This window comes from Haliotis asinina, chromosome 7, assembly GCF_037392515.1.
Source record: "Haliotis asinina isolate JCU_RB_2024 chromosome 7, JCU_Hal_asi_v2, whole genome shotgun sequence".
Taxonomy (NCBI): domain Eukaryota; kingdom Metazoa; phylum Mollusca; class Gastropoda; order Lepetellida; family Haliotidae; genus Haliotis; species Haliotis asinina.
The window spans coordinates 44,646,676-44,671,654 of NC_090286.1; the positions used below are offsets into that span (position 1 = coordinate 44,646,676).

Sequence of the window (24,979 nt, forward strand, 5' to 3'; positions counted from 1 at the left end):
TGTAGTTTCTGTGAATATCCTCGGTCGATTCCACCTCAGAATAGACATTATTGACTTGTGAGGCTGCGAAATGGATAACGCGATAAGACTTGGTGACTTTGATTGTGTCACAAGCCATCACATGGGGAATCAGGGTATGATATGGTGCTTCAGTCTCAAACAGTACTATTTGATAGGCATTCCAGAAGTATAAAGCAATAGGAATGACAAATGTTTATGGCTGATCAGCTTCTTTATCTCTATCTTTCTTCTTTATCAGCGACGTTTCAGTGTACATGCTTACATCGTGTTCAAGCAGGTTTGCTCTAGAAAGCGCCATCACATTGTTATTCTAATTAAATATATCCAATAATTATTATAATTTCTTCCCTGGAGGGTTAATATAAGCTGATGATAAGATGAGGCAGTCTAGTACAGATTGTGCAAGCCTTGTCCGAAATTCTCTTTGATGCATTTATTCAACAAAATTAATTGATTATACCATAACTTGCACATTTCTGTGAATGTGCTAATTGAACATCATTATTATGATTTACACCGAAAATCATATCGCATTTAATAGTCTCTGATAAGATTCATCTGCACCTAATACGTAATATCATAATAAGCAGTACACTAAATATCAAAGCATGTTATTACATGATAAACTTTTTATCAGTAACATCTGTATCCTTCATCCCGTGAACACATTTTAATTGATGGTACATTTATATAAGAAGGGCTTCAATACGCAGGTCCATCCAAGTCTTCCAACAGTGGAATCAGCTCCCTTGAGGTAAGAGCTTGTGTGATGCCCGACTTCCATTTTGACATTGTTTATTGGGACTGTGCACATATTTGGCAACTTTTGCTAAATATTAACAATATTAGCATTGTTTACCATAACAAATGGATTATGTACAGAAGCAACATTTGGGAGTTTATTGATATTAGATGAATTAATATCGTTTAAGATCAATCTGGCTGATACAACTACCGACGGACAGTGTGACCCAATTTTACATTTTCATTCAGTTGAGTTGGAAGTTCCCATATTGTAAATCTGACTTCACACAGAAACACTTGTTTTCTCGGGTTTAATTCATACAGTTTCAACCAGTTATTCGTCGAGAACAGCATCGATCGTTTCAATTTACGTGATAACTGTTGGTTTACGTCACCTATATGAGTTTCAAACAAGAGGAGTAAAAGTTAAGAAATCTGATTTCATGACATTGATAGATCTGCCAATATCACAATGATGTGGACCGTGGTTTTCCTGGGCATCTTGGGCGTCTCCATGGCGTATGTAATGAGGCCAGAATATCAGAACTTCATGCTTCAACTACATAACGAAGGTCGCCAGATGATGAACGAGGGAGATTTCCCCGATGGGTACGGAGATGGAAACTATCCCTTTTTCGTGAGTAGTTGAAAACATGTCCCTTTTCATGGCATTGCACAAAGCATATCAAAATAATGCTGATTGGATTTATGTATATCTTTCTTTTTTCTTTACCCATTTTGTCTCGCACCTGTCAACAATTGAATCATTGCATATAAAAAATAATGGAGTTTAAGGTTGACTTCAAGATGTAGTGAAAATATAATTACTTTTCTTGACTAAATGGACATGTTTCGGTTTTTAGAAGCTTTTTTCCGGTAATCTCATGAATTCGACAATATCTGTTTTAACGGACCCTGAAAAAGCAGTATTGACCTCTGAGTTCCTTTTCGGTCAGTGTTACTTTTCGCGGATCGAAAGTAAGTAGGTAAAGGCTAGATTTGCGCTAGTAGATCTAAACATATGATAGGCAGTATATGCATGTATTTAGGTATGCGTGTATGGATTGGATTAATGTGGATGCTGCTTGAACGAACAACGTGTTGTTCGGGCAGAAAAGAGAGTATAGCGTTCGTGTTATGTTATCAACAAGACACATACGGAATATCTGCATTAAACAATGAGATGGAATGTCCATAAAATTTCTGAAAGGAAATTCATAAAACTGGATTGCACAATACCAATGCGAAGGTTTATACTGGATTAAAAGAACTGTTTATTCATATATTTCCGCATGAAACACGCGCTTGAAACATTTGGAGAGATGGTTTTTAATTTGGTCAGTATAGCAGCATATTACTTCCAGTGCATTCGTTTGACACTTATTATATTTCAAGTCAAGTATCTATGTTGTTGCACAAAACTGTAGCCCCAAGTGCAGTCTAGCGAGCATTTAGACATTTTGGCACTGGTCTTGTAATTAAATAAAATAGCCTCTTAGGTATAAGTACTCTTTGTTGCAGAGATGGAACGAGGACTTAGCAAGAGAAGCCCAGAGATATGCAAACGGATGTCAGTACAGATACTCATCAAGATCTGAGTACGGCTCGAACTTCTACATTGAGCAGTCCTCTCGATCGGAGGAAGAGATCATGAGAAGGGGCTTTCAAGCTTGGAGGAACGGAGTCGACTCCTACCGCTTCAATGACAGGGAATGCTCTCCTTACGAGGGCTGCTATTACTCACAGGTAATGTTCGAAATATATGGTTAAGATATTGAAAATGTTTCATCATTCGAGCTGAAGATTATATTGTCATTTCTTACAATTATGATGTCATGAATTAGCATTACGGGTATCCGGGTAGGATAGGGTAATAGAGGGTTGGGTATCCCAATAGCAAAGTTTGGACCCGTCCCAGCCCTTTTTGATTCTGAAGTGCAATCAAATTAAAACAGATGTATTTTTTGTGTTGACAATCTCTTTCTGTATTTAACATACAGATGAACTGGGAGGAGTCTAGGGAATTTGGCTGTGCAATGAATAACTGTCCCTACATGTCTCAGTTCCAAGGATACAATGACATATGGTACATGGTGTGTTACTACCAGCCCAGGTAAGTGTTTGTACTTTAATCTGCCTGCCCATGTATGGTCATTCACGGCCCACAAATTCCAGTGTTTCTTTTTCAGCAAGCATCGACTCACAGGGTTGATATGACAAAATAGTGAGTTTAACGTCACCAAGTGATTGGCTCATATAAGATTATATGATATATTCGAGATTATAGTTTCATTGATAATGGTCCATGTCTTATAATTAGAATGCATACACTGCGCTCAGAAGGAAACTGGTGAATGATTTCCAAGGTGGAAGTGCATGTCCACACTCTTCGGCTTTAACTTTAACTCTGCATGTGTGATAGGCAGTGTGATATGTGAGGAAACATTAGATAGATGTTGTATTCAGATCCTCAACAATAGCTAAACTTATATTATTCGTTCCTTTAGTTCTTGGTGCATTTTATTTTCTAGCGACCTTCAATGATACATTCCATCACAACAACAAAATCCCGTCTAAAACATAATGTATTTTACTTTATGTTTCAGAGGTAACAGGATGGGAGATGAAACTTACGATTCAGGTAACTGCCAACATTTTAAAGATTAATTCAATAATTGTATTTTTTTTTGTTTACTAAAGTAAAGTTTTGATACGAGTCTGCAATTAGTCTGTATTGCGATGCTGGTCTAAAGGCATGTTGAAATCTGGAACGCCTCTTGATTTGACAAGGTGTTTGAATGCTTAGATATCTATTCGTCCACAAATGAGGAAAACATTGCATTTGGCACAGTGTTACGATGACAACTGCACTGACAGAGTCACTCTACTGTGACTCGGCTCGAAACAAATTAAAGTCTAGGGGATAATAATACATTTAGGCAAACCAACCCGTTTTACCGGCAACCTGCCTCCAGTTAAACGAAATAGTGAAGGATAAAATAAGAACCACAACAAAAAAAAGTTTTAGAATTGTATTATACTTAAGATAGATAAACAGTTTTACTTACAATGGATAACAAGCATAGATGGCACCCTATTTTCTAATAGGCTAAAGTATGAGGACCAGCAGTAACTTAAGGAAGGACAGGACTATAGGGTATACCTTAAAGTATGAAGGAATACCAGGGTAACAAAAATATAAATGCTGCGGAGATTTGGGCGCGAGTTTTCAACCAAACAGTACTCACAAAAAGCTATCTTAAGCTCAACAACACCGGATTATCCTAAATCCTAACCCCAACTCCGACTTAGCAAATATCACCCGGAGAGTCCATCCATCGCTAGCCACCTCAGTCGTCCAATGCCGGTTCCGGTCGGTCCCCCTTCCCCGTTACTGACCTCTTGCTAAACCCGCTAAAGTAAAACCCGCTGGCGGACCTAGGAGGGGAACTGCCTTAGCGAGACTTCGGTCTTTTGGTATTGACCCTTTACAAGCGAGAAGTGTGCTTTTGAAATTAAGATAATTAAGATGTAAAATAACATAATATTGAAATATAATTTTAAGCGTATCGACAGCAATTCTACATACACCAAACACGGCACTTACTATACTGAAGATAGCCACTAGGCTGTCAAGTGATTAAGGGCGGGAGGTGGAATTCGCGCAGCCGAAACACATAGCAAAAAGAAGAATGTATTGATATTATGTGTCTTCAACCCCAACTCTTGATGTGATTTTTTCTGCATCCTACCTGAAGTTGGAAAGAAACGGTCCTCACGTATATTCTTTAGGAATAACACATAGTTATGTTGACAGAACGTATAGGATAGATTTAGATATAGATGGATAGAAAGACAGATAGATGGATAAATAGATACAGATGTATTGATGTGTGTGTGTGTGTGTGTGTGTGTGTGTGTGTGTGTGTGTGTGTGTGTGTGTGTGTGTGTGTGTTTATTCAGGGTGCTATCGAACATTGAGGAATCTGTCTTCATTTGCATGGTCTTTCAGGCACTTCATGTTTGTTTGTTTTATTTACAGAGAAATAAAGTCTTCGTTGGAAGGATACTAATGGATGACATTCAACCGGATGTTGACTGTGCGTAGTGTTGAAATAAAGCAATGTGATTGCAAAGAGGCAAGCACATACAATGCCGATACTGTTTTAATGCCTGTACGAAGTGTTTAAATAAAGCAATGTGATTGCAAAAGAAGCAATCACATACAATGCCGACACTGTTTTATGTTATCTGAACCAGGGATGAATTGGAATTATGGCAAGGTGAGTTTAGTTCGTGCTAAGGTCAGTTTAGTTCAAGTTGCTTAAAACACTCCTGTAACCGTGGATCAGAGGCCAGTGATACTACTCCAAGTGTTCTCTGCATCTCTCCAAAGTTGTTATTGGTCAGTTTAAACAATGCCCCAATACTCCCTTAAGGACGATTGAGGCGTCACGAGGCCAGAAACCTTCGATAACAAAGAAACACATTGTACTGGTTACATCCCTAGGTGCTTTGCCTTGGTTATGCGTTTGGGGTTTATCAGCACCACACGCGCTTACGTTGATATCACCAACCATTAACCGTGAGTAAATGAGTGAGTCGGTTTAGTTTTATGCCCCTTTTAGGAAAATTCAGCAATTTTGCATCTTCATGATGACAGTCTCCAACAGACTATCTAGTGATAGAAATAAGTAACATCTATCTACGCGAATGGGATTTGTTTGATAACCAAGTAAGCGAGCCTTTCCGCCCAATCTAACGGTCGCTTCTAACGGCAAGCATGAAGGTCTGTTCAAACCCAGATCTTCTTGGATCGAGAAAAGTGCTAAGAGAAACAGGTCTAAGATGTTGATTCAGCAGAAAATATATGAACCTGTGGTTACGGATTTCAACAACTGAAATCACGGACGAGGATCCACATCGAGCCGGCGCATCCGTTCACAATAGACATGGCACCATTGGCGTAGTGTTTACTGAATTAGGTCATGGTAGAGATATACCGCAATTCATGGAAATCCGTTGGTACAGAATTATGATTGTTATGTTGAAGATCAGAATGATAAACAGAAATGTTCAATTAATACATCCATGGTTATAGACATTGGTAGGAGAAAAAGAATCAAAACATCCTATTGATAGTCATCCTATTGTCTGTGTAACAGTCTTGTCTTAACTTGTTAACGGAAATACTGTACTCTTGTTGAATAACTCAGTAAATAATTGAATGTGGACAAACAAAATTGTGACTAGGATCTAGCTATAACACGAACACGATAAAACTGATCAAGTAAACCAGACAGGCTGACCACTCGCCCCCATTAGTCCCTTGTTATGGCGGTCGAGTCGTGTGGAACACTGTTAGCTTAAACTGGCATTGTCTCAGATACCTCGTCTATTAACTACCGGTATACCTCGTGCTCCAGTTATTACAAATGAAATGTGGCAATAACAAACTTCCATAATTATCTGAAATATTTATAAACAGCAGAATCCACACTACATCTAAAGCAGTACACCAGTTACATTAAGTTAAAGATGAGAGATAGCCTAGTGGTTAATGGGTTCGCTCGTCACGCCGAAAACCCGGGCTCAATTCAATACATGGGTACAGTGCGTGACACCTGCCGTGATACTGCTGGAATATAATATTGCTAAAAGCGGTGTAAAACCAAATTCACTCTCGCAGTTTTCGCATCAGCAGCACTCACCCGAAAAAAATGCGAAAGAAACCCATCTCAATCGTTCACCTGATGAAACACTGAATATGTATGGTGAATGTCAAACATGGAAAACGAATCGGGAACTATGTCTGTCATGTCCAGTTTCCAAAGGCCTCTGTAATGTTTTACCTTAACGTGTTTAGAAGCTGCACTAAAGCCTTCAATGTTGTAAGCGGCTGTTTGAAATCGCCGAAGAAAGATCATGCCCAGTTGTACCTCCCAAGTTAAGAAAGGCTGACACCAAAGAGAAAGATGACTTACAGTTAATGTATTGATAATGCAGGTATATGGACATAAATCCATTGAAACTTATAAACATATTATTGGAGGTTTCTTGAAGTCAATATTCCTCAGTTAAATTAAGTTCATAAGGTACAGTCGAATAAAGATGACGACAAAAGTTGACTTCAAGTGAATGCATTGAGAATACAGTCATACGAACACAAATCCATTTAATTTTGAAGTCCATGTCGTAATAATCTCTCTCTCCCTCTCTGTCTCTTTCTCTCTTACTCTCTCTCTCTCTCTCTCTCTCTCTCTCTCTGTCTCTCTGTCTCTCCCTCTCTCAACAGTGTTGAATCAAAAAAGAACCCTATTCATATAATAATGACGGGCTCCACATGCACGGATACATCAGGTTAATATTCGTTGTCTCTACTCCAGTTTGCGCTTCTTGTAAACTAAGTAAACTCAGTCAACCGCCATCAGCTCAGTACACGTACCAGTATCTAACAAATAATAGCATCAATTAGAAACATTTCATTAATTCGCTTCGTAGGGTTTAACACCATGTCAGTGTAATGCTTAACCGTGCTTAATTATGGCATGCTAGTTAAAATTTGGGGACGACGCTGGTAGACACATGAACGGTGACATCATGTTTGTGGATACGGTCTGAAACTGTGAAACTGGGGTTCGAGTCCACAATGTGCTTTCCAGTCCCTGAATGATCACCAGTTGCACCGGGTGTGAAATAAAAGTCAGGTGAATAATTATGTAAGATCAAATCGATCATATATATCTGTGATTAAGGGGACCCTGAAATGTAATAATATTATACGGAAGTAGGTGGAATTGGCAAGAGATACTCACGTTGGTTAATAATCATCCTGATGTATAATCATATAATGGCTTCACAATTATGCACTATTAAGCACCCAACAGCACCGTTACACAAGGTGGTGATGTACGTTCTTCAACTGACAGGATTTCAGATTAATTGATTTTCTTCAGTGATTTTACCATAATTCCATCACATGAATTGAATTAAAAGCTCATATCTCAGTAACGTTACCATGAAGGGTTTGGGGCTTTTCAGTTCGCCATAGTCGTAAGGGGAAATCGTACAGTGTCATTTACAATGATTGTAGAGATTTCCACTGATTGACCCCAGCGACAACTGATTGACCCACCAGACACAACTGATTGACCCACCAGACAACAGATTGACCCACCAGAGACAACCACTTAGACAACCTCATGGGTCTCCAAATATCCATATTCACATTAAGATTCATAGTGATAAAATATTGCCCACACGACAGTTCGGTAACACCTCACCATTAGTCAAGTTTATTTCAAATTAAGAGATCTGTCTTGAGCGATGACGATCCAACACTTTCCGTGTAAGAATTGGCCTTCAGTAGCCCATGCTTGTCATAAAATGTGACTAAGGGGATTGGACGGTCAGGCTAGCTGACTTAGTTAACACATGTCATCGTATCCCAAGCGCAGAGATCAATGCTCATGCTGTCGATCACTGGACTATCTGGTCAGGACTTGATCATTGACATGAATAATTCTATATGAATAGAACATTCCTTGCTGCGACGTAAAACCTCACTCACCCACTCACTAATATTTCTCAAATATATGACATAATTTTGAAACGAGGACTCTTAGGACTTTCAGTGAAATGCTCATTCATTTGCAACAGATCCGCGAATACACATTCACGTAAAACCTCATTGGACACAAGGAGATAGCAGTTTTCATTGCTATCGTAACCTCTTCTCGATCGGAACTTTGAAAGGAGAGGTTTGCTGTTCGTTAAAACAAGGTAGATACGTTCCATTTCAGTGACAAGAAATTCTCCCCTATTTAGAGTTGCCATTACTTACATGTACTGAAGTTGATGTCCACATGAGACTTCCATCCTTTCATTTTGTCGACACCTTTTCTAAACAAATATAATACAAATCTTGTTTTGTTCTGCCTCAAAGAGTTGTCAGAGTATTCGTATCACGCCATACATGAACGTAACAGTTAACACAGTTTTATGAATCACTGGTCAAACTTTCGACCGATCAATTTTTACATATTGTATCCATTATATCCGATGATTTAGTTTTTCGAGGTAATATATTGCCTTGCCTTTGCATGTGTGATTACAACGCCAGTATTGGTTTCACGTGATACATTAAACGTTAACACAATTTTCAAGGTCAAACTTATATCTGATGCTTTTTCACATTCAGGATATTATTCAACATGTCTTTGTTTTTTTTAGGTATAATATTTCCTTTCCTTTCCGTGTGTCACTACATAAGCATTTACAAACACAATAGTCAGGGTCTAGATTTTAGAAGCTCTCTTACCGCTAGGACTGTCATAAGTGCCATACATTAACATTAACATACGACTAAGTACTATCTTAGCGCTAAGAGAGCTTCGAAAATCTAGGTCCAGAATCGTAAAAAGTGAGTTTTACGCTGCATGTAGCATTATTACGGCAATATCATGGCAGGGAACATCAGGAGTTGGCTTCACACATTGTACCCATGTGGGGAATCGAACTAGGTCTTAAGCATCAGCAGTAGACGTTGTAACCACTTGGCTAGCCCGCCGTCCCCATTCTACTAGTAGCTGTAATTTTTAATGAATTTATATTTTTTTCTTGAATAGATATTTTGGGTCATGATTGTTGTTCAGCTGGAATATTGCTGAGTGCGGCATAAAAGTAAACTCTTTCACTCGTCTTTACTCTCTGTTTGTCTGATACACACCAACAGATTGCACAGTTTCTGTCCCTTTTTTATTCCGAAACAGAATAGGCAAAATGTACTACAATATAAGTCGCATTGTCATTATAATTAAACATATGTAATAATAATTATAATTTCTTCTCTGATGGGCTAATATAAGTTGATGATGAGGCAAGCCAGTACAGATTGTGCAAGGAATGTCTGAAATACTCTTTGATACACTTCTTTTCTCTCCATACAATAAAATTAATTCATTATACAATTATGTTAACATTACAGTGGAACGATCAATGCACTAACTGAACATCACTATAATGATTTAAACACTGAAAGTGATTTGCCGTAATGTTGTCTGATAAGATATATGTGTACAGTGTGTATCTTTAACATCTGTATAGCTAAAGTACATGCATACAGTTATTTAACGGTACTAGTATATAAGACAGGCTTCAATTGGCAGGTCCACCCAAGTCTCCCAGCAGTGGAATCAGCTCCCTTGAGGTAAGAACATCTGTGATGTCCGACTTCCATTTTGACATTGTTTGTGAGAACTTGGCACATATTTGGAACGTGTAGCCCTCTCACGAAATATTAACAGTGTTAACAATATTGAACATAACAACTGAAATCTATACAAACTAACCACCAGAGGTAATTTATTGTCAATATATGTAAATAGGTTTTAGACCAATATCATTTATACACCTACATATGGACAATGTAAGAATTGAACATTTTCGTTCATTTGAGATGGGAGCTCCAACTCACTTGACAGGGACAATCCTCCTTTCCTCAAGATTCATTTTGCAGTTTCATGTAATGGATATTTACTAAATAATTTATGATTTACTTGCAATAGTAGCCTAATTGTCTAAGCAGGATACTGAACGTCCTTCAACCACAGTGAAAGTAAACATATGAGCTTATCGTTCTTGATTCCCTGATTTACAGGGTAAAGTCATTTAAGAAATTATATTTAAACAGAAAACATGACTGAATACAATATCTCACTGCTTCGAATGTTCGGTATATTATAGTTTATTCAGTCTTCATGCATGTCTGGCGCCTAAGAGATTTAATGACAAAACAGACTGCCAGGTTCCAAAGTGTCAAGTAGTTTCCTTGTTTGTTCAAGTTAGCCAGGACAGCTGGAAAGATTACAAACTTGACTTTTGCCTGAATACAAGTTTGATATTTTAACGATTTTTATACAGTGAAATAATCCTTTCACTGTCGATTTATAATACATTACTATTGGAGATATCAAAGATTGATAATTTCCCTAAATACAAAGGGGGTTTTCAGGAAATATTTGAAAAGTACCTCTATACATATAATACATGTATTACTTATCTCGAGAAGGACCTTCTGACAAAACATTCAATTTAAGCTTTAAAATGTGCAAAGTGATATCAGAGGCAGAACAGTTCAATATTCAATTTAATCCAGAGTTTACTGTTTACGACATACAGTCCCAATATATATTTGGATTTCCTATATTATACATTTTTGTTTTGTGACCTGTATATGTATACAGACCCAGGCCACCAACACTAGTAGCATCTACCTTGATAACTGTGTGACTTCGTCTCACTTTAGGCTGGCACCATTGTAGCATCTCCACATTTGACAATGGTTCCTTCCCTATTCATTCTCTCTCATCCTAAAACATCGCTCATAATTTATAACAGTACATTCATGTAACGTTTGTATGATTACTTCAGTCTATACTTATTTTGTGGCGTAAAGAATTATGCGTACTTGCTTGGGGCATTTTGATGTTAGAAAATGAATATAGGTTTGTGTAGGTTTACTCAGGAACACCTTTCTCTGCATGTTGTTTATTCTGCCAGTATTTCGTTTCCAAATGAAATTGTAACTTGGAGGTCTGGGTTTCCTGGTATTTCTGTAACATGTTCCTACATTACATGATTATATGTATAGATACATTGTACCTAATACACATCTAACAACATTGTATGTTGAAATGGTCATGGTACAGAATCATAACGGCATAGTGAAATGTAGACACGGGTTTGTAGGCTCAAACATTTTAACATACGTTGCTATAATTACAAGTATTTGTGCTTGTTTCGATGTATGTAGTTCATATTTCTCAAAATATACGTGGAGACTTTGGTTGAACTGACGCCTCATTATTCGACTTAAACACAGGAACTTAAGAAGTCTGATTTCATGATGTTGACAGATCTTCCAGTGTCACAATGATGTGGACCGTAGTTTTTCTGGGCGTCTTGGGCGTCTCCACGGCGTTTGTAATGAGGCAAGAATATCAGAACTTCATGCTTCGACTACACAACGAGGGACGCCAAATGATGTACGAGGGAGATTTCCCCAATGACTACGGAGATGGAAACTATCCCTTTTACGTGAGTAGTTGAAAACATGTCCCTTTTCATGACATTGCACAAGGCACTTCAAAATAATGCTAGTTGCATTACGTATATGTTCAATTACCTTTTTACATTAACCATCATCACTCCAACTTGTCAACAATCTGCAACAATAAATCCTTCAAATATTTCACGTGAAGAGTAATGGAGTTTCAAGCCGATTTCAAGATGCATATATATTGCCCATCACAAGTTTGGATTCGCACTCACTATATGTTAGGTATATATACATATATATATATATATATATATATGGTTACATCGAAGAGTGATTTCTCCACTAACTTTGAGGAACCAAATGCAAACCTCACTAATGCAGATGAATTGCACGGTGATCATCCATCAAATTGCTGAAAATCATGTGCAAGTATCGTGCATGTAAACAACTGCGTTCTGGTGTAGGGTTTTCTTGTGATTTATTGAATTCATGACAATAACCTTTTCAACGAATTTATCCCACTCGATGTTACAAATTTGTTGTACAATACATCAGTTCATCTTTAAACAGTACCTTTAAACAGTATGGTATATTTTGAAAAGTTTAGTTCAGAAAAGGAGCCTGAAGTAAGTGGCTATATCTACACCGGTAAGTCAAAACAACTGATGGGTAGTATAGTCTGGTTCATAATTATTGAGAATTTTTCTTATTACTTTGAGCTATCCTAACACCTCAACTGATTCACTGATACTTAAAACTAAGTAATGGTATAAGGGAGGTAACTCATCTTGGCCTACTGAGTATAGTACAATTAGAGTTACCTCCCCTGAATTTGTAGCAGACGTCATTTTCCTCAGCACTGTCAATAATGTCTGCTGAAGATAAAAGAAGGTTGATTTTTAAGTTGTGTAATCAAGGAATTGATGATGTAAATACATTGGCAGAGAGAACAAGAACTCCTCTTTCTACTGTGTATAGGATTAGGAAGGATTTTAAAGAGGGAAAGGATTTTGGGCACCAGAAAGGAGCAGGGAGACCCAGAAAATTGGACTTCTCAGATCGCGTCCGGCTGGGAATTTTAGCGTCTGAAAAGCAAAGGGCAAGCATCTCCAACATCAAGTATGAAATGATAGAAAGGGGATCAACAGTTGTATCAAAATCTACAGTTAGAAGAAATTTGATTGATCTTGGATGGGAGAAAAAGACTGGAATTCCTTCTCCTCTCATGAAACAAGAACATAAAGACAGGCGTGTTGAGTGGTGTTTGGCACATGAAAACTTTGACTGGGAAAATGTGATTTTTACTGATGAAAGCTCAATATGGGTATATCCCAATAATGTGAAAATATGGACAAAGTCTGCGTCAGCACCGTTGTATCGACGACCTAAATACAGCCCAAAGTTTCATGTATGGGGAGGGATATCCTTATTAGGAACGACCCCGCTGTGTGTGTTTGAGGGAAATCTGACAAGTCAACGCTACACTAACATATTAGATAATTTTCTCCTTCCAAGTGCACATGTGTTTTATGGAAATGACTGGATTTTGCAGCAAGATAATGATCCTAAACACACCGCAAAACATGCCAAGCAGTGGTTTCAGGAGAAAAAATGTGACTGCATTACCATTTCCTGCATATAGTCCTGACTTAAATCCCATTGAGAACATTTGGGGGATGATGAAGGAATGTGTGAATCAAAAGGGGTTGACAAAAATTGAAGACATGAAGAGAGAAGTGGTCCGATACTGGGACAGCATAACTCACGAGACACTAACCTCTCTGATAGGAAGTATGCCTACCCGTCTTAGACTGTGCCGTGAAGCTCAAGGAGACTTGATAAAATATTAAATTGTTACCTACACAACATGAAAAGGTCAGTTCACTTTCACAATACATTCAATTTTATCTGATTTGTTCTCGTTTAATAATATGAAATGCTTTAGCTATTCTCAATAATTTTGAACCATACTGTATATGTATGCCTGTAGTTATGTGTGTATATGAGCGTGTATGGATTTGATTCATGTGGATGCTGCTTGGACGAACGGAGTGTTGGTCGGGTTGATAAGAGGTTATAGCGTTCGCGTTACATAATTACCATACATACGGAATATCTGCATTAAACAATGAGATGGAATGTCCAGAAAACTCCTGAAAGGAAATTCATAAAACTTAATTGCACTATTTGTATTAGAAGAACTGTTTATTCACACAACGGATACATTTAGAGACAGCCTGTCAAACAAAATACCGTTTTGGAATTTTGTCAATACTTGAACATAATACATCCTGTCCATTCGTTTCACATTTGTTATATTTCAAGTCAATTATCGAAAACTGTTGTACAAAACTGTGGGCCCAAATAAAGTCTAGTAAGCGTTCAGGCATTTTGACACTGGTCTTGTAAATAAATAAAATAGCCTCGTAAACATAAATACTCTTTGTTGCAGAGATGGAACGACGAATTAGCAAGAGAAGCCCAGAGATATGCAAACGGATGTCAGTACAGATACTCATCAAGACCTGGGTACGGCTGGAACTTCTACGTTGAGCAGTCGTCTCGATCACAGGAAGAGATCATGAGAAGAGGCTTTCAAGCTTGGAGGAACGGAGTCGACTCATACCGCTTCAATGACAGGGAATGCTCTCCTTACGAGGGCTGCTATTACTCACAGGTAATGTTGGCAATCCAAGGTTCCTTCTTACGTATATATACAAATATGTAATACAAATTTATCTTACGTCACACGTGGGGCACCTGACTTTACGTGATTTTCGAACACTTGGTGTTAACAGAGCCTGATGTTAATTCTAAGGTTGGGAGGGGTAACCCGTATACCCGGAATGAGTAGGTAATGAGCTGTACCCGGTGCCCATCTCGGTACCCGGACCCGTTATGATCATGCGACTAATAGATTAAACAATGCAATGTGTTATTCTTTTAGTATTAAGAGGTTGCAATGTCCGACCTGAAAAATATATTTACCATTTCTGGCAAATTTGAACTCATGAATTAACATAACGGTGTATCCGGTTAGGGTAATAGGGGTTTGGGTACTCGGGTACAAAACGTGGACCAGTCCCAACCCTTTTTGATTCGTACACACAATCAGTTTAAACAGATTTCAAACTGATTTGATTTTTGTACTTGCAATCCTTTTCTGTATTTGTCATATAGATGAACTGGGAGGAGTACAGGGAATTTGGCTGTGCAATGCATAACTGCCCCTACATGTCTCAGTTCCAAGGATACAATGACATATGGTACATGGTGTGTTACTACCAGCCCTGGTAAGTATTTATAATTGAATCTACCTGCATGTGTGTGGACATTCACGGCCCACAAATTTGAGTATTTGCTTTTGCAAGCAGCTACACGTCGATATAAGAAAATAGTGAGTTTAAAGCCACAGCTTACAACCAGAAACTGAGTGGATCGAGATGTAATTCAAGATTATATTTTCACAAACAATAGTCCATGTCTGGTAATCAGAGTACATGTACTACACTCAGAGGGAACTGACCTCGATGGTGGAAGTACACAGACTTCGGATTCTATCTGCAAGTGTAATACGCACTGTGTTATGTAAACTATAAATGTTGCATTCTGACTGAACGCCATGGTATTGTTAATGTGATACTCAACAATAGCGATATTCATATCATCAGTATTCTTCATTTCATCTCTTTGATGTATGTAAGTTATAGCGGCCTTCGATGATACCTTCAACCACGACAAAAACATCTTTCCTAAGACATACATGTAATGCATTTTATGCGATGTTTCAGGCGTTACTAGATGGGAGAGGATGCTTATGAACCAGGTAAATGTAATCGTTATGAAATTCAACAAATTTGATACATTTGTGACTCAAGTCGTCACTGCAATGATTATGTACTTCACTTCTGGTCGAAAGGCGTGTTGAAATTTGGACTACAGAAGGTGGTTTAATACTTTTCTCCTTAATTATCCATCCGTTCGTTCAAAAGTGAGGAAATTTGGCACAGTACAAAGAATATTGTATCGAGATCATGTTTCTTTCTATTTGATGTGGTTGGTGATTTTTATCCAGCCTTCCTGCAATTGGTAGAAAGCTGACAGTGCGCCACGTCTCATTTTCATTTTTTATCACAACGAATAGCACAAATCTTCACAATTTATATAAGATAGATTTAGATATAAATGAACAGGGCGTCCGTGTGTATATGCACATTCAGGGTGTTATCGAAATGTAAGGAATCCGACTTTATTTGTAAGGTCTTCCAGGCATTTAATGTTTGTTTGTATTATTTACAGTGAAATAGAGGCTTCGGAGGATGGATACTAATGGACGACTTTCGACCGGATGCGGCATGTTTGAAGTGTTGAAATAAAACAAAGTGATTGCAAAAGAAGCAAACACAAACAATGCCTACATTGTTTTATGTTATCTGAACCAGTGCTGAATTGGGATTGTGCCAAGGTCTTTTTAGTTCGCTCCAAGATCAATTCAGTTAGCCCTAAGGTCTGTTTCGTTCGTGCCAAAGTCCGTTTAGTTCGAGCTAAGATCACTTTAGCTGTACCTACCTGTACCTTACGCTCTCCTGCTGCCGCGAATCTGCAGTCGTGATACCACTACTCGTCACTATTCGCTCTCACTCCCAGCTAATATCACCGAAACAGTTTCAAACCCAACTCATTCACCCCCTCGTGGGTACGTTTGGCTGATGAAAAAAGTTGCATCCCGAAGTCATTCTATGATTGTCCAATGGTTGCTTCGAATCCCAGAAACGAACTGTGATCATGGGTTTCATCACAGTGGTAAATCTCTTAAGTCTCATTCGCTTTTCTATTACACTATGCTGATGTAACAGGAATATAGCGCTCAAAGTGGAGTTGAACCAAACTCACTCACTCAGCACTCCACAAATGAGGTGTTCATATGAAACATGTGAAGAATCGGGTTGTTTGGGCACACGAAACTGCAGCACGAAAATCTGTTGTTCGGGAACAGTGCCAAAGGGACTCACTCTGTACCTGGTGAGTGGGATGGTTTTGCGCCATTTTTAACAATATCAAGGATGGGGGACATCAGAAATGAGCTTAACAAACTGAACCCGAATCTTCAGCGTGACGAGGAAGGGCTTTGACCACTGGGCAATCCAACCGCGTCTCCCTGCGTCTTGAGTTCATCACATTCTGAATCTTACCAAAACAATATCCTTCATTTAACTGTTGTGTACCTATGTTTCCGTAGATACTTTATGATTGAAACATGGCAAGAAATCATTAAACTACACATATGCAGTGCAAAAATCAACAAGAGATAATATACACCATGCATTGGCTTCCTCAGTAAATAATAGCTACAAAGTCATGTTAGTAAGACTTAGTACAATGGTAGGACAAAGAAGTTAACATATGATGTATACATGGAAAAATATCCAGGATAAACATGAAACACAAGTCTGAAAGTTATGCTTGATCAAGGTTGCAACATTCAGTACCACCAAGATGTTCATTATGATGGACATGTGGAGAACGTTTCCACATTTGGCGCATCAGAGATAAAATGTATGTAGGATGGACATGCGTGTGTGCGTCCGTGCATGTGTGCATGTGTGCGTGCGTGCGTGCGTGTGTATGTGTGTGTGTGTGTGTGTGTGTGTGTGTGTGTGATCTTCTCTATTCTATACTGATATGTATACACATGCTCAGGACATAGCTGAACGTTAGCTATCTGCAGCCTGTCTGGGGTGGTCCATTCGGTAACATGAATATGGAAAGTGTTGATGCATGAACATTAGCATGCTGTTTGTCGATACACTCTGAAACTGGGGTTCGAGGACACGAGTGGTAGATCTTGAGAATGCCTACAGTGTGGTTTGCAGAGGGGACCCTGAAATGTAATAATATTACACGGAAGTAGGCGGAAATGGCAAGAGATGCTCACGATGGTTAAACATCATCCAGATGGATAGTCATATATTGGCTTCAAAGTTATGCACCATTAGGCACCCAACCTTACACAAGGTTGTGAGATACGTTCTACAACTGATAGGATTTCAAGGTGATTGATTTTCTTCAGTGATTTTAACAGTATTGCATCATATGAATTGAATGAACAGCTCATATTTCAATAACGTTCTCATGAACGGTTTGGGGCTTTTCATTTCTCTTTAGTCGTTAGGTGAAATCGTGCAATGTCATTTACAATGATGGTACAGATTTCACTGATTGAGACCCCTAGGACAACAGATTGACCCACCGGAGACAACCACTCAAACAACTTCATGGGTCTCCAAATATCCATATTTACATTCATAGTGATAAAACATTGCCCAAACGACAGCTTGGTATCACCTCTCCATTAGTCAAGTTTATTTCAAATTAAGAAACCTGTCTTGAGAGATGACGATCCATGACTTTCTGGGTAAGAATTGGCCTTCAGTAACCCATGTTTGTCGTAAGATTGGATGGTCAGGCTAGCTGACTTAGGTAACACATGTCATCGTATCCCAACAGCATCATTTACATAAATATTTACGTATGACTGGAATATTGCTGGGGGAGGCGTAAAACCTCACTCACCCACTCACTAATGGTTGACAACTATTCAAACGAGGATTCATAAGACTTTCACTGAAAAGCTCATTCATTTGCAACCGATCTGAGCATAATCATTTGCGTAACATGTCATTGGACACAAGAAGACAACAGTCAATATTGCTATCGTAGGCGCATCTCGATCGGAACTTTGAAAGGAGATGTTTACTGCTTATTTAAGCAAGGTGGTTACGTTCCATTTCAGTGACAAGAAATGCTCCCCTATTTAGAGTTGCAATTACTTACATGTACTGACGTTGATGTCCACATGCGACTTCCATCCTTTCATTTTGTCGACACCTTTTCTAAACAAATATAATACAAATCTTGGTTTGTTCTGCCTCAAAGAGTTGTCAGTATTCGTTTCACGTCATACATGAACGTAACAGTTAACACAGTTTTATGAATCACTGGTCAAACTTTTGACCGATCAGTTTTTACAGATTCTAGACATTATTTCCGTTGTAATATATTTCCTTGCCTTTGCGTGTATGATTACAGCGCCAGTATTGGTTTCACATGATACATTAAATGTTAACACAATTTTACTGGTCAAACTGATGATATTATTCAACATGTCTTTGTTTTTTTAGGTATAATATTTCCTTTCCTTTGCCAGCGTGTGTTACTACATGATCACTATGTAATCGGCATTTACAAAAGTTTAACACAATAGTCAGGGCCCAGGTGAGTTTCGGAGCTCGCTCACAGCTGAAACAGACGTAAGTGCCATACATTAACATTAACATACGATTATCTTAGCGCTAAGAGAGCTTCGAAAATCTTGGTCCAGAATCGTAAAATGTGCTGAGTGAGTTTTGCGCTGCATGTAACATTATTACGGTAATATCATGACAGGGAACATTAGGAGTTGGCTTCACACATTGTACCCATGTGGGGAATCGAACTAGGTCTTAAACATGACCAGTAGACGCTGTCACCACTTGCCTAGCACGCCGTCCCATTCTACTAGTAGTTTTTAATTGTTTGTTGAATAGATATTTTGGGTCATGATTGCTGTTCAGCTGAAATATTGCTCAGTGCGGCTTAAATCTAAACTCTTTCACTCGTCTTTACTCCCTAACTGTCTAATACACACCAACAGTTTGCACAGTTTCTGTCCCTTATTTATTCCGAAACAGAATAGGCAAAATGTACTAGAATATAAGTTGCACTGTCATTGTAATTAAACATTTGTAATAATAATTATAATTTCTTCTCTGATGGGCTAGTATAAGTTGATGATGAGGCAAGCCAGTACAGACTGTGCAAGGAATGTCTGAAATACTCTTTGATACAATTCTTTTCTCTCCATACAATAAAATTAATTCATTATACAATTATGTTAACATTACAGTGGAACGATCAATGTACTAACTGAACATCACTATAATGATTTAAACACTGAAAGTGATTTGCCGTAATGTTGTCTGATAAGATATATGTGTACAGTGTCTATCTGTAACATCTGTATAGCTAAAGGACATGCATACAGTTAATTAACGGTACTAGTATATAAGACGGGCTCCAATAGGCAGGTCCACCAAAGTCTCTCAACAGTGGAATCAGCTCCCTTGAGGTAAGAACATCTGTGATGTCCGACTTCCATTTTGACATTTGTTTGAGAGAACTTGATATTCCGTAAATAATTCATGATTTAACTTGCAATAGTATTCTAATTTTGTAAGTAGAATACTGAACGTCCTTCGACCACAGCAAAAGTAAACATATGAGCTTAGCGTTCTGGATTCCCTGATTACTGAAGACATCACTGAATACAATGTCTTTTCAATGTTCAGTATATTATAGTTCATTCAGTTTTCATGAATGTGTGGCGGCTAAGAGATTTAATGACAAAACAGACTACCAGGCCCCAACGTGTCAATTCCAGTAGTCTCCTTCTTTGTTCAGGTTCGGCATTACAACGGGAAAGTTTGCAACCTTGTTTTTGCCTGAATACAAGTTTGATATTTTAACAATATTCATACATTGAAATAATTCTTCTATTGTCGATTTATAATGCATTACTAATGGAGATATCAAAGATTGTTCATTTCCCTAAATACAAAGGGAATATTCCGGGAATATTTGAAAATTACTACTATACATATTTTTTACTTATGTCGAAAAGGCCTTTCTGACTAAACATTCAGTTTAAGCTTTAAAAGGTGCAAAGTGATATCAGACGCAGAATAGTTCAATATTCAATTTAATCAAGTGTTTGCTCTGCACGATTCTATTTAAGTAGACATACAGTCCCAATATATATTTGGATTTCCTATGTTATACAGTTTTGTGTGACCTATATATGTATACAGACCCAGGCCACCAACACTAGTAGGATCTACCTTGATAGCTGTATGTCTTCGTCTCACTTTAGGCTGGCACCATTGTAGTATCTCCACATTTGACAATGGTTCCTTCCCTATTCATTCTCTCTCATTCTAAAGCATCGCTCATAATTTATGATAGTATATTCATCTAACGTTTGCATGATTACTTAAGTCTTCTTTATGTTGTGACGTAAAGAATTATACGTACATATTTGGAGTATTCTGATGTTAGAAAATGAATAAAGGTTTGTGCAGTTTTACTCAGGAATACCTTTGTATGCAAGTTCTTTATTCACCCAGTACATCCTGCACCCAATTCGTTTCCAAATGTAACTTGGAGGTCTGGGTTTCCTGGTATATCTGTAACATGTTCCAACATTACATGATTATCTGTACAGACACGTTGCACTTAATACGCATCTAACAACATTGTATGTTGAAATGTTTATGGTATAGAATCATAACGGCATAGTGAAATGTAGACAAGGGTTTGTAGGATCAAACACTTTAAATTACATTGTTATAATTACAAGCATATGTGCTTGTTTCGATAGGTGTAGTTGCTATTTCTCAAAATGTATTTGATGATGAAGGTTAAACTGTCCCCATTATTCGAATATAATACAGGAAATAAAGAAGTCTGATTACATGACGTTGACATATCTTCCAGTATCACAATGATGTGGACCGTAGTTTTTCTGGGCGTCTTGGGCGTCTCCACGGCGTTTGTAATGATGCCAGAATATCAGAACTACATGCTTCGACTACACAACGAGGGACGCCAAATGATGTACGAGGGAGATTTTTCCAATGAGTACGGAGATGGAAACTATCCCTTTTACGTGAGTAGTTGAAAACATGTCCCTTTTCATGACAATGCACATATCATTTCACAATAATGCCAATTGGATTACGTATATGTTCAATTTCCTTTTTACATTAACCATTATCACTCTAACTTGTCAACAATCTGCAACAATAAATCCTTCAAATATTTCACGTGATAAGTAAAGGACTATGAAACCTCTTTCTAGATGAAAATATACTACCTCATCAAAAGGATTTGCACTCACTATATGTTAAGTATATATACATATATATATATATATGGTTACATCGAAGAGTGATTTCGCCACTAACTTTGAGGAACCAAATGCAAATCTACCTAATACAGATGAATTGCACGGTGATCATCTATCAAATTGCTGAAAATCTTGTGCAAGTATCGTGCATGTAAACAACTGCGTTCTGGTGTAGAGTTTCCTTGTGATTTATTGAATTCATGACAATAACCTTTTCAACGAATTTGTCCTACTCGACGTTACAAATTTGTTATACAATACATCAGGTCATGTGCAAACAGTACCTTTAAACAGTATGGTATATTTTGAAAAGTTTAGTTCAGAAAAGGAGCCTGAAGTAAGTGGCTATATCTACACCGGTAAGTCAAAACAACTGATGGGTAGTATATGTATGCCTGTAGGTATGTGTGTATATGAGCGTGTATGGATTTGATTCATGTGGATGCTGCTTGGACGAACGGAGTGTTGGTCGGGTTGATAAGAGGTTATAGCGTTCGTGTTACATAATTACGGCACGGAATATCTGCATTAAACAATGAGATGGAATTTCCATAAAATTCCCCAAAGGAAATTCAGAAAACTGTATTGCATTATTTGTATTAGAAGAACTGTTTATTCACATTTTTTCATACAACTGATACATTTAGAGACTTCCTATCAAGCAAAATATCGTTTCTGAATTCTGTCAATATTTGAACATAATACATCCTGTGCATTCGTTTCACATTTCTGACATTTCAAGTCGATTATCGAAAACTGTTGTACGAAACTGTGGGCCCAAATAAAGTCTAGTAAGCGTTCAGACATTTTGGCACTGGTCTTGTAATTAAATAAAATAGCCTCGTAAATCTAAATACTCTTTGTTGCAGAGATGGAACGACGAATTGGCAAGAGAAGCCCAGAGATATGCAAACGGATGTCAGTACAGATACTCATCAAGACCTGGGTACGGCTGGAACTTCTACGTTGAGCAGTCGTCTCGATCACAGGAAGAGATCATGAGAAGAGGCTTTCAAGCTTGGAGGAACGGAGTCGACTCATACCGCTTCAATGACAGGGAATGCTCTCCTTACGAGGGCTGCTATTACTCACAGGTAATGTTGGCAATCCATGGTTCCTTCTTACGTATATATACAAATATGTAATACAAATTTATCTTACGTCACACGCGGGGCACGTGACTCTAAGTGATTTTCGAACACTTGGTGTTAACAGTGCCTGATGTTAATTCTAAGGTTGGGAGGGGTAACCCGTATACCAGGAATGGGTAGGTAATGAGTTGTACCCGGTGCCCGTCTCAGTACCCGGACCCGTTATGATCATGTGGCTAATAGATTAAACAATGCAATGTGTTATTCTTTCAGTATTAAGAGGTTGCAATGTCCGACCTGAAAAATATACTACCATTTCTGGCAAATTTGAATTCATGAATTAACATAACGGTGTATCCGGTTAGGGTAATAGGGGTTTGGGTACTCGGGTACAAAACGTGGACCAGTCCCAACCCTTTTTGATTCATACACACAATCAAATTAAACAGATTTCAGATTGATTTGATTTTTGTACTTGCAATCCTTTTCTGTATTTGTCATATAGATGAACTGGGAGGAGTACAGGGAATTTGGCTGTGCAATGCATAACTGCCCCTACATGTCTCAGTTCCAAGGTTACAATGACATATGGTACATGGTGTGTTACTACCAGCCCTGGTAAGTATTTATAATTGAATCTACCTGCATGTGTGTGGACATTCACGGCCCACAAAGTGGAGCGTTTGCTTTTGCAACCACCGACTCGTTGATATAAGAAAATAGTGAGTTTAACGCCACAGCTTACAACCAGAAACTGAGTGGATCATGTAATTCGAGATTATATTTTCACAAACAATAGTCCATGTCTGGTAATCAGAACACATGTACTACACTCAGAGGGAACTGATGAAATGACCTCGATGGTGGAAGTACACAGACTTCGGATTCTATCCGCATGAGTAATACGCACTGTGTTATGTGATGCAACCTATAGATGTTCATGATATTCATATCATTTGTACTCTCCATTTCATCTCTTTGGTGTATTCAGTTATAACGGCCTTCAAAGATACATTCCACCACGACAAAAACATCCTTTCTAAGACATACATGTAATGCATTTTATGCCATGTTTCAGGAGTTACTAGATGGGTGAGGATGCTTATGAACCAGGTAAATGTAAACGTTTACATTCAAGCACTGGCTTTTCTTTACTAAAGTATGTTTGTGATACAGGTCGTCGCTGCAATTATTGTGTACTTTACTTCTGGTCGAAAGGCGTGTTGAAATTTGGACTACAGACGGTGGTTGAATACTTTTCTCGTTTGTTATCTGTTCGCTCAAAAGTGAGGTTGGTAGCAATTGGTAGAAATTGGTAGAAATTGGTAGAAAACCGACAGTGTCCCGTACCTCATTTTTTATCACTAGGAATAGCACATGTATTCACAATTTATATAAGATACATTTAGATAAAGATGGACAGTTAGATGGATTGATAGATACATAGAAATAGAAGCGTGGGTGTGCGTGTGTATATGCTTATTCAGGATGTTATCGAAAAGTAAGGAATCCGACTGTATTTATAAGGTCACTCAGGCATTTACTGTTTGTTTGTCTTATTTACAGGGAAATAGAGGCTTGGTAGGATGGATACTAATGGACGACTTTCGACCGGATGCTGCATGTTCGAAGTGTTTAAATAAAGCAAAGTGATTGCAAAAGAAGCAAACACAAACAATGCCCACGTTGTTTTATGTTATCTAAACCAGGTTGGAATTGGGATTGTGCCAAGGTCAGTTTAGTTCGCGTCAAGATCGACTAATGAAGGGTTCAAATGAAACTTCTGAAGACTCTGGTTGTTTGAGCACACGATACCGCAGCACAAAAATCTGTTGTTCATGAACAGCACCAGAGGGACTCACTCTGTTTCTAGTGAGTGGGGTGGTTTTGCGCTGTTTTTAACAATATCAGGGATGGTGGACATCAGAAATGGGCTTAAAACATTGAACCCAGATCTTCAGCGTGACGAGCAAGCGCTTTAACCTCTGGACTACCCAATAGCGTCTCCCTGAATCTTGAGCTCGTCACATCCTCAATCTTACCAAAACAATATCCTTCATT

General features: G+C 38.2%; 3 protein-coding genes across 3 annotated transcripts; all 3 read left to right on the top strand.

The window, feature by feature from the left end:
* Positions 1-736: 736 nt before the first annotated feature.
* On the top strand, positions 737-5,000 carry LOC137291358 (peptidase inhibitor 15-A-like). Its single transcript, XM_067822675.1, has 6 exons — positions 737-775; positions 1,222-1,402; positions 2,287-2,511; positions 2,766-2,878; positions 3,372-3,406; positions 4,808-5,000. Exons 2-6 carry the CDS (start codon positions 1,238-1,240, stop codon positions 4,813-4,815), a joined length of 546 nt encoding a protein of 181 aa, XP_067678776.1. The 5' UTR covers positions 737-775; positions 1,222-1,237; the 3' UTR covers positions 4,816-5,000.
* A 4,901-nt stretch (positions 5,001-9,901) lies between these two features.
* On the top strand, positions 9,902-16,237 carry LOC137291351 (venom allergen 5-like). The gene is made up of 6 exons (XM_067822663.1): positions 9,902-9,973; positions 11,682-11,862; positions 14,277-14,501; positions 15,005-15,117; positions 15,616-15,650; positions 16,124-16,237. The coding sequence occupies exons 2-5, from the start codon at positions 11,698-11,700 to the stop codon at positions 15,623-15,625; spliced, it is 513 nt and encodes a 170-aa protein (XP_067678764.1). The 5' UTR covers positions 9,902-9,973; positions 11,682-11,697; the 3' UTR covers positions 15,626-15,650; positions 16,124-16,237.
* A 3,689-nt stretch (positions 16,238-19,926) lies between these two features.
* LOC137291459 (venom allergen 5-like) lies at positions 19,927-24,602 on the top strand. Its single transcript, XM_067822809.1, has 6 exons — positions 19,927-19,991; positions 21,416-21,587; positions 22,697-22,921; positions 23,424-23,536; positions 23,997-24,031; positions 24,485-24,602. Exons 2-5 carry the CDS (start codon positions 21,423-21,425, stop codon positions 24,004-24,006), a joined length of 513 nt encoding a protein of 170 aa, XP_067678910.1. The 5' UTR covers positions 19,927-19,991; positions 21,416-21,422; the 3' UTR covers positions 24,007-24,031; positions 24,485-24,602.
* The last annotated feature ends 377 nt before the right edge of the window (positions 24,603-24,979 follow it).